Source organism: Oryx dammah, unplaced genomic scaffold, assembly GCF_014754425.2.
Source record: "Oryx dammah isolate SB20612 unplaced genomic scaffold, SCBI_Odam_1.1 HiC_scaffold_17, whole genome shotgun sequence".
Classification (NCBI taxonomy): Eukaryota; Metazoa; Chordata; class Mammalia; order Artiodactyla; family Bovidae; genus Oryx; species Oryx dammah.
Window position 1 is genome coordinate 21,434,356 of NW_024070201.1, and position 15,733 is coordinate 21,450,088.

The 15,733-nt window shown below is 43.6% G+C and overlaps 2 protein-coding genes across 4 annotated transcripts; one reads left to right on the top strand and one right to left on the bottom strand.

Annotated features, from left to right (window-relative positions):
- Window positions 1-9,090: 9,090 nt before the first annotated feature.
- Window positions 9,091-13,401, bottom strand: CRYAB (crystallin alpha B). 3 transcript variants are annotated; one of them, XM_040257973.1, is made up of 4 exons: window positions 13,364-13,401; window positions 11,911-12,204; window positions 10,650-10,772; window positions 9,091-9,434 (listed from the first exon to the last, which is right to left on the bottom strand). In XM_040257973.1, exons 2-4 carry the CDS (start codon window positions 12,109-12,111, stop codon window positions 9,231-9,233), a joined length of 528 nt encoding a protein of 175 aa, XP_040113907.1. In that variant the 5' UTR covers window positions 12,112-12,204; window positions 13,364-13,401; the 3' UTR covers window positions 9,091-9,230. The 3 variants fall into 3 exon arrangements, with proteins under 3 accessions (XP_040113907.1, XP_040113908.1, XP_040113906.1); XM_040257974.1 differs by lacking the exon at window positions 13,364-13,401 and adding an exon at window positions 13,172-13,215; XM_040257972.1 differs by lacking the exon at window positions 13,364-13,401 and having other exon boundaries at window positions 11,911-12,438.
- Window positions 12,489-14,398, top strand: HSPB2 (heat shock protein family B (small) member 2). Its single transcript, XM_040257959.1, has 2 exons — window positions 12,489-13,297; window positions 13,725-14,398. Exons 1-2 carry the CDS (start codon window positions 12,610-12,612, stop codon window positions 14,177-14,179), a joined length of 1,143 nt encoding a protein of 380 aa, XP_040113893.1. The 5' UTR covers window positions 12,489-12,609; the 3' UTR covers window positions 14,180-14,398.
- Window positions 14,399-15,733: the final 1,335 nt, after the last annotated feature.

Genomic DNA, 15,733 nt, shown 5'->3' on the forward strand with positions numbered 1-15,733 from the left:
TCTCTCCACACCCTCTCCAGCATTTATTGCTTGCAGATTTTTGGATCGTAGACATTCTGACTGGTGTGAAGTGGGCAATAGTCTTAACATCAGTACTTTCCTTTTTTTTTTTTTTTTAATCTCCTATTAAAGATGACAATGTAATATATGGGAACTGTCTCTCATATATTATCTCCCAAACCTTCATTATTTTTTGAAACAGGTATGAATATGGAATTTATGTTGTACATGATGTTAGGTAGTGACTAAGTTTTGTTTATTTCTGTATGGCTATCCAGTTGTCCCCATATTAGTTATTAAAAAGACCATACTTTCTTCACTGCTCTTCAAAGCCGTTTTTAATATAAATCAGCTGTGTATACTTGGGTCTGTTTCTGGGCTCTCTATTATATTCTATTAGCCTAACTGTTGTTTTTTATTTAATCCCATCTTAGCTATAATGCCTTAATTACCTCACTATCTTAATTATGATAATTGTATAAGTCTTAACATCCAGTAGATCAAATTATTTTAGTTTGTCTTTCTGCAAGAGTGTCTTATCTATTTTTGATCCTTGGCGTTTCCATGCAAATTTTAGAATCAATTTGCCAAGTTCCACAAAAAGATAGTTAGGATGTTAATGGAAATTGCATTCTATTGTTTGATCAACTATAGAGTTTGAATTATTATCTCTTACTAATATTAATAATTCATTGGTGTATATTTTGCAGTATGAATATTTTATAGACACATGTTTTAAGTTTATATGTTATATGTCTATTCTTCTCCCTAAGTATCCAGTGCATTTTTATTGTGATAAAATATAACATAAAATGTGCCATTTTAACTGTTTTTACGTACACAATTCAGTGGCATTAAATACATGCACAGTGTTGTGCAACTATCACCACCAGTTCCAGAACTTTTTCATCATTACAAACTGAAACTCTATACCAATTAAGCAACAATTCCTCATTCCCCTCTTCTCCTGTCCCTGGTAACCTCTATTCTATTTTCTGTCTCTATGAATTTGCCTGTTCTAGGTACCTCATATAAGTGGAATCATACAATATTTTTCTTTTTGTCTCTGGTTTATTTCACTTAGGTTGTTTTCAAGTTTCATCCATGTTACAGCATGTGTCCTTTCTAAGACTTCCATTGGATTATGCCACATTTTGCTTCTCTGTTCACTTGTTAGTAGACACTTGGGTTGTTTTCATCTCTTGGGTCGTGTGGATGCTGCTGACATGACCACTGCTATGCTGTGTGTGCGCTTAGTCGCTTAGTATTGTCTGACTCTTTGCGACTCCATGGACTGCAGCCCACCAGGCTCGTCTGCCCATGGTGATTCTCCAGACAAAGTGGGTTGCCATGCCCTCCTCCAGGAGATCTTCTCAACCCAGGGATCGAACCCAGGTGTGTCCCGCATTGCAGGTGGATTGGATTCTTTGCCAGAAGAATCCCTGAGCCACCAGGGAAGCTATGAACATTGGTGCACAGATACTTGTTTAAATCCCTGCTTTTGATTATTTGGGGCATATACCCATAAGTGGAATTGCTGGATCATATGGTAATTCTATTTAACAGTTTGGAAATGCCACAGTTTCCCATAGTGGCTGCACTTTTTTACATTCCCACCCGTAATGAATACACAAGGGTTTCAATTTCCCCACGTCATTACCAACATGTTTTCTAGTGTTTTGTTTGTTTGTTTTCATTTTATAATAGCCATCCTAGTGGGTGTAAAATGGTCTCTCATGGTCTTGATTTGTGTTTTCCTAATGGCTAATGGTCTTGAGCATCTTTTCATGTGCTTTTCAGTTATTTGTATGTTGTCTGTGGAGAAATGTTCATTCAAGTCCTTTGTTCAATTTTTAGATAATCTTATTAATTTTGGGGCTGTGCTGGGTCTTGGGTCTTTGTTGCTGCACAGGCTTTTCTCTAGTTGCAGTGAGCGGGGGCTACTCTTTAGTAGCAGTGCACAGTCTTCTTTTTCGTTGCAGCGGCTTCTCTTCTCACTGAGCACAGGCTCTACCACCCATGGGCTTCAGTAGGTGCAGTGCAGCGGCTCAGTAGCGCGATTCCCGGGCTCTAGAGGACTGGCGCAATATCTGTGGTGCACAGGCTTAGCTGTTCCACAGCATGTAGGGGTCTTCCCAGACAAGAGATTGAACCTGGGTCTCCTGCACTGGCAGGCAGATTCTTTACCACTGCTTTGCTCATTTTTGAACTGGGTTGTTTGCTTTTTGTTGTTGAATTGTAGATGTTCTTTACATATCTTTATATATTTTGGATATGAATCTCTAATCAACTACTATATGATTCATAAATATCACTCTGTGGGTTCTTTCATTCCCTTGTTAGTGTCCTCTGATATATAAAAGTTTTCAATTTTGATAAAGTTGAGTTTATCTGGTTTTTTTTTTCATTGCCTAAACTTTTGGTGTCATAGCCAATAAATCATTGCTAAAGTCAATGTCGTGAAATTTTGTCTATGTTTTTTTCTAAGCTCTTATGATTAGGTGTTTGATTCTCTTTGAGTTAATTTTTGTGTATTATGTAAGGTAAGGGTCTAATTTCATTCTTTTGCAGGTGTATATACAGTTTTCTCAGCACCATGAGTGGAAAAGACTGTCCTTTTCCTGTTAAATGGTCTTGATATGTTTGTCAATGATCATTTGACTATATGTGTGAGGGATTATTTCTGGGCTCTCTATTCTTTTCCTTGGTCTATGTCTGTCTTTATGCTAATACCACATTTTTAAAATTATTGTAGTTTTGTAATAAGGTTTGAAATCAGAAAGTGTGAATCTTCCAAGTTTGTTCCTCTTTTTCAAGATGGTTTTGTCTATTTCAGGGTCCTTTGAGATCTCATGTGAATTTTAGGGTGGAATTTTCTACCTCTGCAAAAAATATATTGGAATTTGATAAGAATTGCTTTGAATCTGTAGGTCACTTTAGCTAGTATTAATTTCTTAACAGTATTAAGCCTTCCAATCCATGAACATAGATGACTTTCCATTTCTGTCTTCTTTACTTTAGCAATATCTTTTACTTTTTAATGTACAACTTTTTTGCCTCCTTAGTTGAAGTTATTCTATGTATTTTATTCTTTTTGATGCTACTGTAAATGAAATTGTTTTCTTAGTTTCCTTTTTTTATTATTCATTGTTAGTGTATAGAAATGCAACTGATTTGTATGTGTTGGTTGTATATCCTTCAATATTGCTAAACTTATTAGTTCTAATGAGATTTTTTTGGTGAAATCTTTAGGGTTTTATGCATGTATGATCTTGTCTTTTGTAAATAGAGACAGTTCTGCTTTTTTCTTTCCAAGTTAGATGCTTTTCTTTTTCTTGCCTAATTAATTGCTCTGGCTAGAGCTTGCAAAAATATATGAGAAGTGGTGAAAGTAGATATCCCTGTCTTGATCCTCGTCTTGGAAGAAAGACTTTAAATCTTCACCATTGAGTATGATGTTGCTTATGGGTTTTTCATATCAGGTTGAGGTAATTTCCTGAAACCTGTGGCTGAATTCATCATCTTCAGTCTCAAACTTTTCCTTCTTATATATTTCATATTTTGGTGAATTCCATAGTTTTCTTTTATGTGTCTTAACTACTCTTTCTTATTTTTAATATTAATATATTGCATAATAAGTTCACACAGTTGTTAAAAACAGAAAGCAAGGAATTATTTTATATCCCTCTTTCTCATCCTTCCCATTCAAACAGACACCAAGCCCTGTAAATTCTGTCCACACATTATGTCTTGATCATGTCCCTCTTTTTTAACTTTTATTTTATATTGGAATATAGCCAACAATGTTGTGATAGTTTCAGGTGGACAGCAAAGGGACTCAGCCATACCATTCTTCCTCAAGCTCCCCTCCCATCCAGGAGGGGAACTGCCACATAACATTGAGCAGAGTTCCCTGTGCTATCATGTCCTTCTTTTTTACATCTCTGTCACCCTTTACCATATTCCACTTTCCCATTATTTCTTACTCTTGCCCTTTTGGTGATCTCCCTATTTTCTATTTCAGTCCCTATTTTTCAATCACTATGCCACTCCCAGATTGAGTCTAAAAATGCAGGGTTGATCATGCTACTCACTTGGTTAAAATCTTTCACCGGCTTTTATAGCCTTCAAAATAAATTTCAAACTCCTTAGCCGTGTTTTCTCTACTCTCTGACTCTTTCTTCTTCATCTGCCACATTCCCTCTCCAGTGCTCCTGCCTAGGCACTTCATGCTGTTCTCCCTTCTAGATGCATTTTCTTCCCTCTTAACCTTGCTAAGCCCTATAAACCTATAAAGAAATCAGTGAGGCACCCACTTGGATGGCTATAACCAAACAGATAGATAATGATAATTGTTGGTGAGGATATTGAGAAATCAAAACCCACATACACTGCTGGTGGGAATTTTAAGTGGACAGCTGCCTTGGAATATAGTCTCAAAAGGCTAGGTGGAAAGTTATATATAATCCAGCAATTCCACTCCTAGATATATACTCAAGAAAAATGAAGACATATGTCCACACAAAAACTAGTACATGACTGTTCATAACAGCATTATTCATAATAGAAAAAAAGTGGAAATAACTCAAATGTCTATCAACTGATGAATAGGTAAATAAAATGCAGTAGATCCATGTAAAGAAATATTGTTTATCAATAAAAATGAGTGAAGTGTTGATACGTGCAACCATCTGGAGGGAATTTCAGAATATTCTGCTAAGTGAAAGAAGCTACTCACAAAGTGCTAGATATTGTATTATTCCACTACATTAATTGTCCAAATATATAGAGACAGAAAGTAGATTAAAGGATGCTTAGGGCTTGAGGGATGGGCATTGGAGGGTGATAAGTTACCATTTTGGCTAATAAAATATACTAAAATTGATTGTGGTGATGGATATACAACTATGAATACAAATAAATCATTAAATTATGTGCTTTCAATGGGTGAATAGTATAGTAAGTAGTATCTCAATAAAGCTGTTATATAATTTTGGTCAGGGATAATTGTCTCCAAGATTCCTTTTTAAAAATTTTTATTTGTTTATTTTCAATTGGAGGATAATTGCTTTACAATATATTAGTTTCTACCATACAGCAACATGAATCAGTCATGGGTATATGCCCCCTCGCTCTTGAAACTCCCTCCCTCCGCCCACCCCATCCCATCCCTCTAGGCTGTCACAGAGCTCCCTGCATCATACAGCCAATTCCCACTAGCTATCTGTTTGACACGTGGTAATGTATATGTTTCAGTGTTACTCTTTGAATTCGTCCCTCCCTCTCCTTACCCCACTGTGCCCACAAGTCTGTTCGCTATGTCTGCGTCTCCGTTGTTGCAGGATTCCTTCTATGTCCAAGGTAGGTAATCCTCTTAAGGGTCCCCAGAGCAGACATTTTGAGTGGACATCATAGAATCTTAAAAAGGTGTGTCTTTTTGTGTGTCCCCCCTTCCACTCTTGTATTAGGGAAAAAAATATGTATTATTTTTATAGCTAGCACATAGTATGGACTCAAATAATTGTTGAATGGTGATTGTAAATCTTCAGATCAAAGATCAAATCCAGGGTAATATTCAAATAAAACGTGAAGTTTCAAATAGAAAAGGATTTTTCTAAGCACGAACATGTGTATCATTCCCAAACCATTAGGCAAAACTTCCATTTGGTTTCTAAGTGGAAACCAAACCAAATTTATATATCTTATTGAAATTATATATATCTACTATATACCCATTTCCCAAATTTATTCTTTAAAAATGATAGTTTAAAAAAAAGGTAAAGTACTTAACACAGTGCACACCTAATAGTAAGTGCTTAATAAATGTTAGCTAATATTAACAAAATAAATGCTGATTAAAATTGCCTCAACAAACTGGCATAATTCAGACACAGAGAATGAAGTAAAATTATGGATGAGCTAACTATAAAACTGGAGAAGGCAATGGCATCCCACTCCAGTACTCTTGCCTGGAAAATCCCATGGATGGAGGAGCCTGGAAGGCTGCAGTCCATGGGGTCCCTGAGGGTCGGACATGACTGAGCGACTTCACTTTCATGCATTGGAGAAGGAAATGGCAACCCACTCCAGTGTTCTTGCCTGGAGAATCCCAGGGACGGGGGAGCCTGGTGGGCTGCTGTCTATGGAGTTGCACAGAGTCAGACACGACTGAAGTGACTTAGCAGCAACTATAAAACTAAAGAAAAAAATCCCTCAAATATGCTGACCTAGAAAAGTCCTAGACTAATAACAGTGAACAAACAGCTATAGCAAAACATGTGGTCTGGAAAAGAATAACAATACAAAGGGTAGAGTAACTTGGGGATGGTAATAATAAAAAAGGCAACCCTGTACAAATTTGTCAGAAACATAAATATTATACTCTAAGAGACAAAGTATGGTTCATTTAAGATCAAATCATTATTTCTGCTTGAGATATCTGGTAATATACACTAAAATGATTAAAGATGACACTTGGTTTCCAGAGCATTTTTCTGTTTTTCACACTGTTTAATTCAGCCTCCATCAGTTAAGGTGTTTTTGCATACCAGTAACATAACCCCCCCCCTCAAAATAAATTAGACAAAAATGAGACATAATACATTCTGAAGTAAGGAAGCTCTAGAGTTCACCAGTTTAGCAATTCAGTGACCCATCAAGGTCTCGGAGCCTTACCATCCTCCTGCTCAGCCATCATCAGTTATCATGGATGCTCCCTCATAGTTTCAAGATGGCTACAGCAATCTATCATTCTTATGCTCCAACATGGAGAGGAATAAAATCAATCTTTTTCTCTCTGTCCCATCTCTCTCACTAGCCCTTCCCTCCCTCACTCTCTCTTTTTGGATAGTCTTTTTAAAAGGTAAAAAGTTTTGCTATAAGTATCTCCTGCAAATTCTCCCCTCCCCCCCCCCACATTGGCCATAATTGGGTCGTAGCCCTTTCAAGATTAATCTCGACGGAAGAGAGTTTCCATGGTTGATCTGGGTGGAGCTTGAGTGAACCTTTCGTTCTTCTGAAGCACATGGCTAGGAAGAATATAGTGGATACCTAAACCAATCTGGGGTTCTGTTGGCAAGACTGAAGGTGGTATATAGACTACTTAGGTACCAACAGTTCTACTACAGAGCCATAAAAATTGGCTTTAAGTGTAGAGAAATCTGACTTCTGGCTAGATCATAGCATTTCAGACCCATCAGGGAGCTGTTTTTTTAAGAGGAAACATTTTGAACCTGCATAAATTTGCAATGTATATTGTCCTAGCTCCACACTCCTGCATCTTGAAAACTTTGCCAGTTGTTTCACATATCTTATTTTAGCAGCATGGCCAGTCCCCAAATAGTAGGCTCTGTGAAGAAAAGAATCCTTGTGAGAAATCAGAAATCAACTGCAAGCAACTGCAGAAAAAATGAGTTGTTTATAAGCATTTGTGGCATCACTGACTCGATGGATGTGAGTCTGAGTGAACTCTGGGAGTTGGTGATGGACAGAGAGGCCTGGCGTGCTGCAATTCATGGGGTCGCAAAGAGTTGACACGACTGAGCGACTGAACTGAACTGATACCAGGGCTACTTTCATTCATTGAATCAGAAATTTGTCTAGACTCACAAAAGTGAAGCAGAGGTGTTCTTGTGAAGTAGTATGTCTTTCTTTGGGCTTCCGTGGTGGCTCACACAGTAAAGAATCTGCCTGCAGTGAGGGAGCTCCAGGTTTGACTCCTAAGTGGGAAAGATCCCCTGGAGAAGAGAATGGCAACCCACTCCAGTATTCTTGCCTGGAGAATTCTATGGACAGAGGAGCCTGCAAACTACAGTCCATGAGGTGGCAAAGAGTCGGACACAACTGAGCAACTAACACACACACCCCTTTGTTTAACCTAAATAAAAGAATCATTTATTGATCAGCTATTTACTGTAATTCTTAAAGCTTAAGACAAATACCATATGATATTACCTATATGTGGAAGCTAAAATATGACACAGATGAACATACCTATGAAACAGAAACAGGCTTACAAACAGAGAAATCAGACTTGTGCTTGCCGAGGTGGCAGACAAAGGGGGAGGGAAGGATTGGGAGCTCGGGATTAGAAGATGCAAACTATTATATGTAGGATGAATAAACAACAAGGTCCTACTGTACAGCACAAGGAACTATATTCAATATGCTGTGATGAACCATAATGGAAAAGAATATGAAAAAAATATTTATACATATGGATAACTGAGTCACTTTGTTGTAGAGCAGAAATAAGCACAACACTGTAAATCAACTGTGCATGCGTGTGCTAAGTCGCTTCAGTCCTCGCCGACTCTTTGTAACCCTAGGGACCGTAGCCTGCCAGGCTCCTCTGTCCATGGGATTCTCCAAGCAAGGATACTGGAGTGGGTTGACATGCCCTCCTCCAGGGGATCTTCCAGATCCAGGGATCGAACCCTCCTGCATTGGCAGGCAGGTTCTTTACCACTAGTGCCACCTGGGGAGACCTGTACATCAACTGTATTTCAGTATTTTTAAAAATTAAGAAAACTTTAACCTTTTAAATGATGGATCAATGAACTGTGTTTTTCCCAGTCTTAGTGAGTGTTCACTAGCTAATTTAAAGACTACACCTGAGCGGCTTGTTTGGTGATAACCACCTGTCCTATTTATTGCCTTTGTAAGTCTGCTGAAGGCAATGCTTATCAGTGGGGAAATATCAAAGTTGAGGATACCATCTCTTCCCTGGTGACATGATTCATTTCAGAGATGCACTAAGGCATTTTATGCGTTGTCATCGAGACATCATTGAGATGTGTTGTTGGAACCCAGGGCCAAAATCAAAGAGGGAGGAGAGGAAAGGAACTGATCTTCTTTGAGCTCTGCCAAGAGCTTTACCTATTTTTTCTCCTTAATTTACTCTTTACAATGAGTGTACGAATAAGCACCCCATGTTATAAATGGAAGACTTAAAGACCGTAAAGTTTTAAGTGGTTTGCTAAATTTATCCCATTAGTAAGAGTTGGAAACAGTCATTCAGACTCTAATATCCCTGGAGCCCCCTAAAACATAATGTGATGATTAACAAAATATTCAAATGCAAGACAGGTATATGTTGCTGAATGATATTTATTAGCTTAATAATTTGGGCCTGCCCTTAGCATTAATAAGCTTCAGCACTAGTCACAAGGTTTTCATTCACTGGTGGGGAACTTTTCTTGTTTTAAAAAACGCAGTTAGAGAAAGGGCATCTACTTCTTGGGGGCTGCAGTGACAGCCGGCTTCTCTTCACGGGTGATGGGAATGGTGCGCTCAGGGCCGGAGGCCTGTTTCCTTGGTCCATTCACAGTGAGGACCCCATCAGACGACAGGGATGAAGTAATGGCGAGAGGGTCCACGTCAGCTGGGATCCGGTATTTCCTGTGGAACTCTCGGGAGATAAAACCATGTTCATCCTAAACCAAGAGAAGAAGGAAAGAGGTAGATAAGAACAGGAAATAGCATCACTTGTCTAGAACTCAGACATCTTCCTTCCCCTTAGCTGTGGCCAAATGCATGGCAACATGAGAGAGAGTGAAATGGTTGTTCTGTTGGGTTTATGATGGAATTGCCTAAGTGGTCACTCCTACCAGTGAGAATCTGAGAGGTCTGAACAGTTAAACTTCTTAGCTCTCCAAGCCCTGAGCTGTGGATATGTTCAGCGGTATTTCCCAAAGGTTTTAGATCAATGTTTGTTGGCCCTACAGGATTTGGAATATCATCTCGATTTAAAACTTGAATCTCTTAAGGAAGCCCCAAAATTGTCCTGATGCTTCAGGAATGTTCCAGACCAATAGGTCTAATAATGATAATAACAAAAACAATAATGAAGACTACACCCAGGAGACTCTGATCTAAATTAAATCATAGCAAAACTGAAACAGCCTGAGGACCTCACACTGTACTATTGGATGCAGAAGTTACAGTGTTTAATCAGTAAGAAGCAAACTCACTGAAAAACTCTCCCAGAAAGTAACAAGAAGTTATCTCATTGTTTGGAATTCTCCTGAAGAATTCCATCCCTAACCTTTATACCTCATGAACCTCAAGCATTTATTTAGACGGGCTGTCAACTGATTTCCACATGGGTCTAGCGTTTTAGGAGCTGAGTACAGCTTTGAAATTTAGGCAAACGAAGTAGTTCAGCATTAAGATGGGCTAAAGAGAAGTGACTTCTGGAATACCTAAAAGAAAAGTCTCAAATTCAAGGGCCTTCCAAGTGTATGCAGTTAATACAATTACGTAAAACAATCAGATGTCTGAAACCACTATTTAAATCAGTGGTCTTCAGCCTTGACTGTGCATTAGAATTCCCTAGGGAGCTTTTTAAAAATCTTGATTTAAATGATTTGGGATATGCCTAAGCATTTTTTTTTTTAATTCCTCTGGTAATTTTAACTTTGGCAAAGTTGAGAACCACTGGCTTAAACAGGAAGTTAACATCCCATCTATCCCTGAGGCAATCAAATCAAAATAAGCAACAAAGATCTGGCCAAAACAACAACAGGTTTATCCCTGTTCCTGACCCCAATGGCTTAGGACTGGAATGTTGCCAGCCTCAGGGGCTGAGGGCAGTATCTGGCATATAGCATGCCCTGGAAAAAGAGCAGAAGAGAAAGTCAGCTACATACCTGGCGCTCTTCATGTTTGCCATGCACCTCAATCACATCTCCCAGCACCTTGACCTTGAGTTCCTCTGGGGAGAAGTGCTTCACATCCAGATTGACAGAGAATCTGTCCTTCTCTAGACGCATCTGGAAATAGCAAGGTGGGGACGGGGTAAGAGAAAGGAGGGTAGGAATGTAAATGATACTAGTACAATCTCATCATTCTACAGGTTTGCTCTCTGTCCAGGTAGTTTATCCTCCTCTTTTTAGCTAAAAATTCCTTTTTGAATAAACATGCCCTCTGGCTCAGGGGCATCACCATAGTGGTACCCCAGGCACACCACTTGGTCATGGTCATCAGGCCCAAACTTTATTTACAGGGACAGGGAAGGAGATAGGCCACCCAGGGGACAAAGCACAAGGATGGGTCGCGGCGTGCCTTCTGCTGCTTCTCCAACCCAATGCCTGGCCTTGTCATTTGTCTGTGAGACAAAGGCCCCTTCTTCTTACTCAGGTCTCTGCCAACTTTCCCACCCACTCAATCTGGAATGTTCTGCTAGCTCCCATTGTCCTTCCAAAGCCCTTGCCCAGTCAGCTCCTGTTTACTCACACTTGAATATTTTTAAACCAGAGTGTTATCTGTGACAGCTTCTGTCACTCTTATCTGTTCACCCCATTCTCCCACTGTCTTAGGACAATTGGGGGGGGTGTCCCTAAAGTGGACCTACATTCTATCCTCATTAGGCTTGGACCCAGGCCAGTGCCCTGTCACAACCCTTAGAAACCCGGAAAATCATAGACGAGGGAATAAGAAGGAAGAAAACAGTGGTTGCTGTCTCCAGCTCCATGCAGCAGGGGTGGAAAGCTCAGGATGAGGCAAGACTGTCTTCCTGGCTCTGAAACTTGAGATGACAGTATTTGTCAGTAGTGTGAGGTGTTAGAAGAGGTGAGCAAAGGAGTCTGAAGGCAACTCTTTCCCTGTAGATTGTTATGAACCAAACCAGAAAGGGACATCCTACCCAGAAGATAAGGAATAGAGAATGACCTTCATAGTGCGTGGAAAATGTAGCAAATAGGATACAGAGGAGGACGCCAAATAAAAATTGGTAACTGGGGAAGGGAGGAACTAGGGACCTCATCTGTCTTCACTGCAGGACACACAAGTGCCTAAGACACGTAGGAGCCTTAGGCATAGATTTAGGCCAGGAGGAAAAGGACAGTGGATGGAGAGGCTTCCAGAAAGTTCCAGAATGAACTCTCCTGTCCGGGGAAAGGGGAAACTTACCTCTGAGAGGCCAGTGTCAATCCAGCTGGGTGCCCGCAGAAATGAGGGCGGCCGAAGGTAGAAGGGGCTCAGGGAAGTAGAAGCTGGGAAGAGATCAGACTCCAACAGGTGCTCCCCAAAGAACTGGTCAAAGAGGCGGCTGGGAGAGTGGAAAGGGAAGAAGGGGCGGCGGATCCAGGGGTGGTGGATGGCGATATCCATGGTGGTTAGATGAGTGTGGGGCGTCAGCTGGCTGGTCAGCTCCTTCAGCCGCAGCTACGGCCAGCCCCTTATATACGCAGTCTTGTGAAGCTTCTGGAATGGTGATGTCAGGGGTTTTATTATCCCAGCTCACCGCCCGTTCATGAGGACTTGTGATTGGGGATTTGGCAGTATGACACATACCCAGTACTCACTGAGCTAAGAAAAGAGAAATACAAACGCGCCTGAGCTGGCCAGTGACCTGTCCTGGTCTTGTTTCACTAGCTTTCTGTCCACACCCAATGGCACCCACCCCCACCGCCTCCTCTGGAGTTGGGACTGAGTCAGGAATCCCAAGCGGCGGGCAGTGTGCCCCTCCTCCTCCCCTGCCGCCCTGCATGCCAAGGGAATGGGGCCAGCAGCTATCTTGGGCCTGGGCAGGAACTGGAATCTTCCTAGGCTGGGCCCCAGGGACATTAACTCTTTGTGGGTCCCTGGGGGGGAGCAGTGACCACCAGCATGGCTGTGGCAGGTTTCCACGTGGTGCCCTGGGTTGCAGTGGGTTCAGAGAGGACCCTGACATTCGGCGGGGAAGGCTCATCACCCCAACCCCAAAGAAAGGGTAGAAAGTTGTTTGCATCTTTCACTTTCTGCGGCTGGCAGAGCCTCAAACCGAGGGGAGAGCTGTATGAAGTGGGGTGCCGGTTGTCTGCCACTGGGGAGAAGAGGAGGTGGAGAATAAACGTGCAAACTGTTGGTGAGGGTCTCAGCGAGGCCTCTCCCGGCCGTGGGCAGCAGCCTCTCCACGCCGGCTCGCTCCCCAGCCCCGACCCCCAGCTGTCCTGGTGCGGGGAGGAGGGGGGGTGGAGGTGCAGGGTGGGGAGGCTTGTGACAGCTGAAGGGTGTGCAGGGGAGGGGACGGGGGTCCAGGCGGCGCGGGTCACACGCTGGTCGCGGGCGCTCGCCGCCCCTCCCCTCGGGCTCCGCACTATTTTGGGTGGTGTAGACCCCGCCCCCACCCCCGCCGCGCCCCGGCTCCGCGGCAGCTGGAGGGGTCCCGCCGCGCCTGTTGGGGCCGCACCTCGGAGCGGGGCCGCCGGCGCGTCTGCAGCCATGTCGGGCCGCTCGGTACCACATGCCCACCCGGCCACCGCCGAGTACGAGTTTGCCAACCCGAGCCGCCTGGGCGAGCAGCGCTTCGGGGAAGGTATGGCACGGACGCCACCCCACCCCCCTTGCCTCCCACCCCCACCTCCGGAGATTCTGGGCTGACCTCCCAATGGTAAACTGGCCTCCACCCCACTCTGGGCTTAACTGAACTCCTGGGGCAAGTCATCTCCCACCCCATTGGCCTCGGTGCAGATGCTGCCCGCAGGGCTCGGAATCTGCCCCCAAGCGCCCCCCCGCCCCCCAGGTCCTGTTCCCCGTCTTCGTCCCACCCGGACCGGGTTTGCCTTGCTCTCCTCTACCCCAGTGTATCCCCTTTCTCCAGCCCCTCTCCCCAGCCGCCTCCCTGCAGCCTGCGGGACCCTCGCCTGCTTCTCCTTCCTCGGCTGCCGCCCCGCAGGCCTCCTGGTCTCTCACTTCATCCTGCTTCATCCCGCCCTCTCGCCTCCTCTCTCTCTGTCCCGCAGGCCTCCTGCCAGAAGAGATCCTGACCCCTACCCTCTACCACGGCTACTATGTCCGGCCCCGGGCCGCGCCAGCTGGGGAGGGCAGCCGGGCAGGCGCGTCCGAGCTTCGGCTCAGCGAGGGCAAGTTCCAGGCGTTTCTGGACGTGAGCCACTTTACCCCAGATGAGGTGACCGTGAGGACTGTGGACAACCTCCTGGAGGTGTCCGCCCGGCACCCGCAGCGCCTGGACCGCCACGGCTTCGTGTCGCGCGAGTTCTGCCGCACCTACGTGCTGCCCGCTGACGTTGACCCCTGGCGGGTCCGCGCCGCGCTCTCCCACGACGGCATCCTCAACCTGGAGGCGCCGCGGGGCGGCCGACATTTGGACACAGAGGTCAACGAGGTCTACATCTCCCTGCTCCCAGCGCCCCCTGATCCAGAGGAAGAGGAGGAGGCCGTCGGTGTTGAGCCCTGAGCGCCACAGACCCGCACCCACTGAACCCCTTTCTAGTAGTTCCCGGCCCGTGATAGAAGCAGCTGCCCAGCACCCCGGAGGTAGCCGCATCCTTGGGGGAAGGGAAACGTGCATGGTCACAATGTATGGTTTGGTCCCTTGGGACGTGTCATAGCATTTTTTTGTTTGTATTTTTCGTTTAGTTTTGGGTGGAGCTGAATAAACCCAAATCTCAGGGCCTTGTGCTGCTCCCTATTCTGTGGCCTGGAGGAGGGCATGGGCAGGGAAGGAGACAAAAAGGTCCTCAGTTAGGTGGACCCAACTTCACAGCACTCTGAACTCACACGTGGATGCTGAGATCACACCCGGAAGCTGACACTGGCTCCACATCAAATTCCTGGCCAGGATTTTCTCACAGTGCAACAAAAGAGAGTGTGATCCCGGGAGGGGAAAGGGATATGTCATCCAAACAGCCCGGAGGGCACTGTCTGAGCTGGTGATTAGAGACACAAAAACAAGGGTCTCCAGACTGTCTGGCCTGTTTGGGGTAGCGGTTGGGAAAACGGCTTTTCGATGCAGAGATGCCTAAAGCCCTGGTCTGCCCACGGAAATTGGCCTCTGATTCTGAGGGCTGGAGAATGCAGAGCCAGCAACACAGACACAGAAGCCTCTGCCATTGTCGCTGAACCACAAAGTTTCCTCACCCTCTGCCTGGGAGAGAAAGCGTTTGTTTCTAGTTGTGATATATCCCAAAGAGAGGAATCCCTGCATCCCACCACCCAGTCCAAGGGTATTGGTTTGGTGATGATGGCCAGGGAAACTTCTTTGGAAGTAGAGTCTTAGTACTAGGAGTACGGTGTATTCAAAAAAGCCTGGAGGGTTGACCTCTTAATTTCTTTCTGTAATCAAGAGAGCATGAATGTGTATGATTGGAGGAGTGCGCAGAAGACCTCCTTGACCCCAAATACATCTTTTACTAGGCTGTGCTGGACATCTGAAATTCTCCCATTAAAGTGGTTGGTTGATTCTTAACTTTTTTATAGACCCTTTTGAAAAAAATCTTACAAAAGCAATAGATCCTCTTACCAGAAAAATATACATGCTCTGAAATGCGGTACACAATCTGAAAGATTCACACAGCTCTTGAGATCCATTTATATGCCCTCTTAAGGATCTGTGGACTCCCAGGAAAAGAACCCTCACTTAAAGAACTCAATTCTTGGTTAAAAGATTGCCATCTGTTAAAAATTAAAGCATGCCTTAGAGAAATAACTATTGATACATTCTTTTGTTCGCTCATTCAACAAATATTTATTTAACCCCCAAGTTATATGGCATGGAGGTTATACACTGTAAATATAAATTTAAAACTATGCTCCTTTGTTGTCTGCTCTCAAGCATTTTAACATCTAGTTGAGAAGAAAAATAATTTTAAAAGGATCCTCTTTAGACTCCTATTACAACAGCTTTGCTTTGATCTGTTTTATAAGTTTACTTGAGCTTCATTTAAAAGAAGTTTCCTTAGCTAGAAAAAAATTGCAACTTCTGATTTTGTCCAAATCCCCAACCCATTCA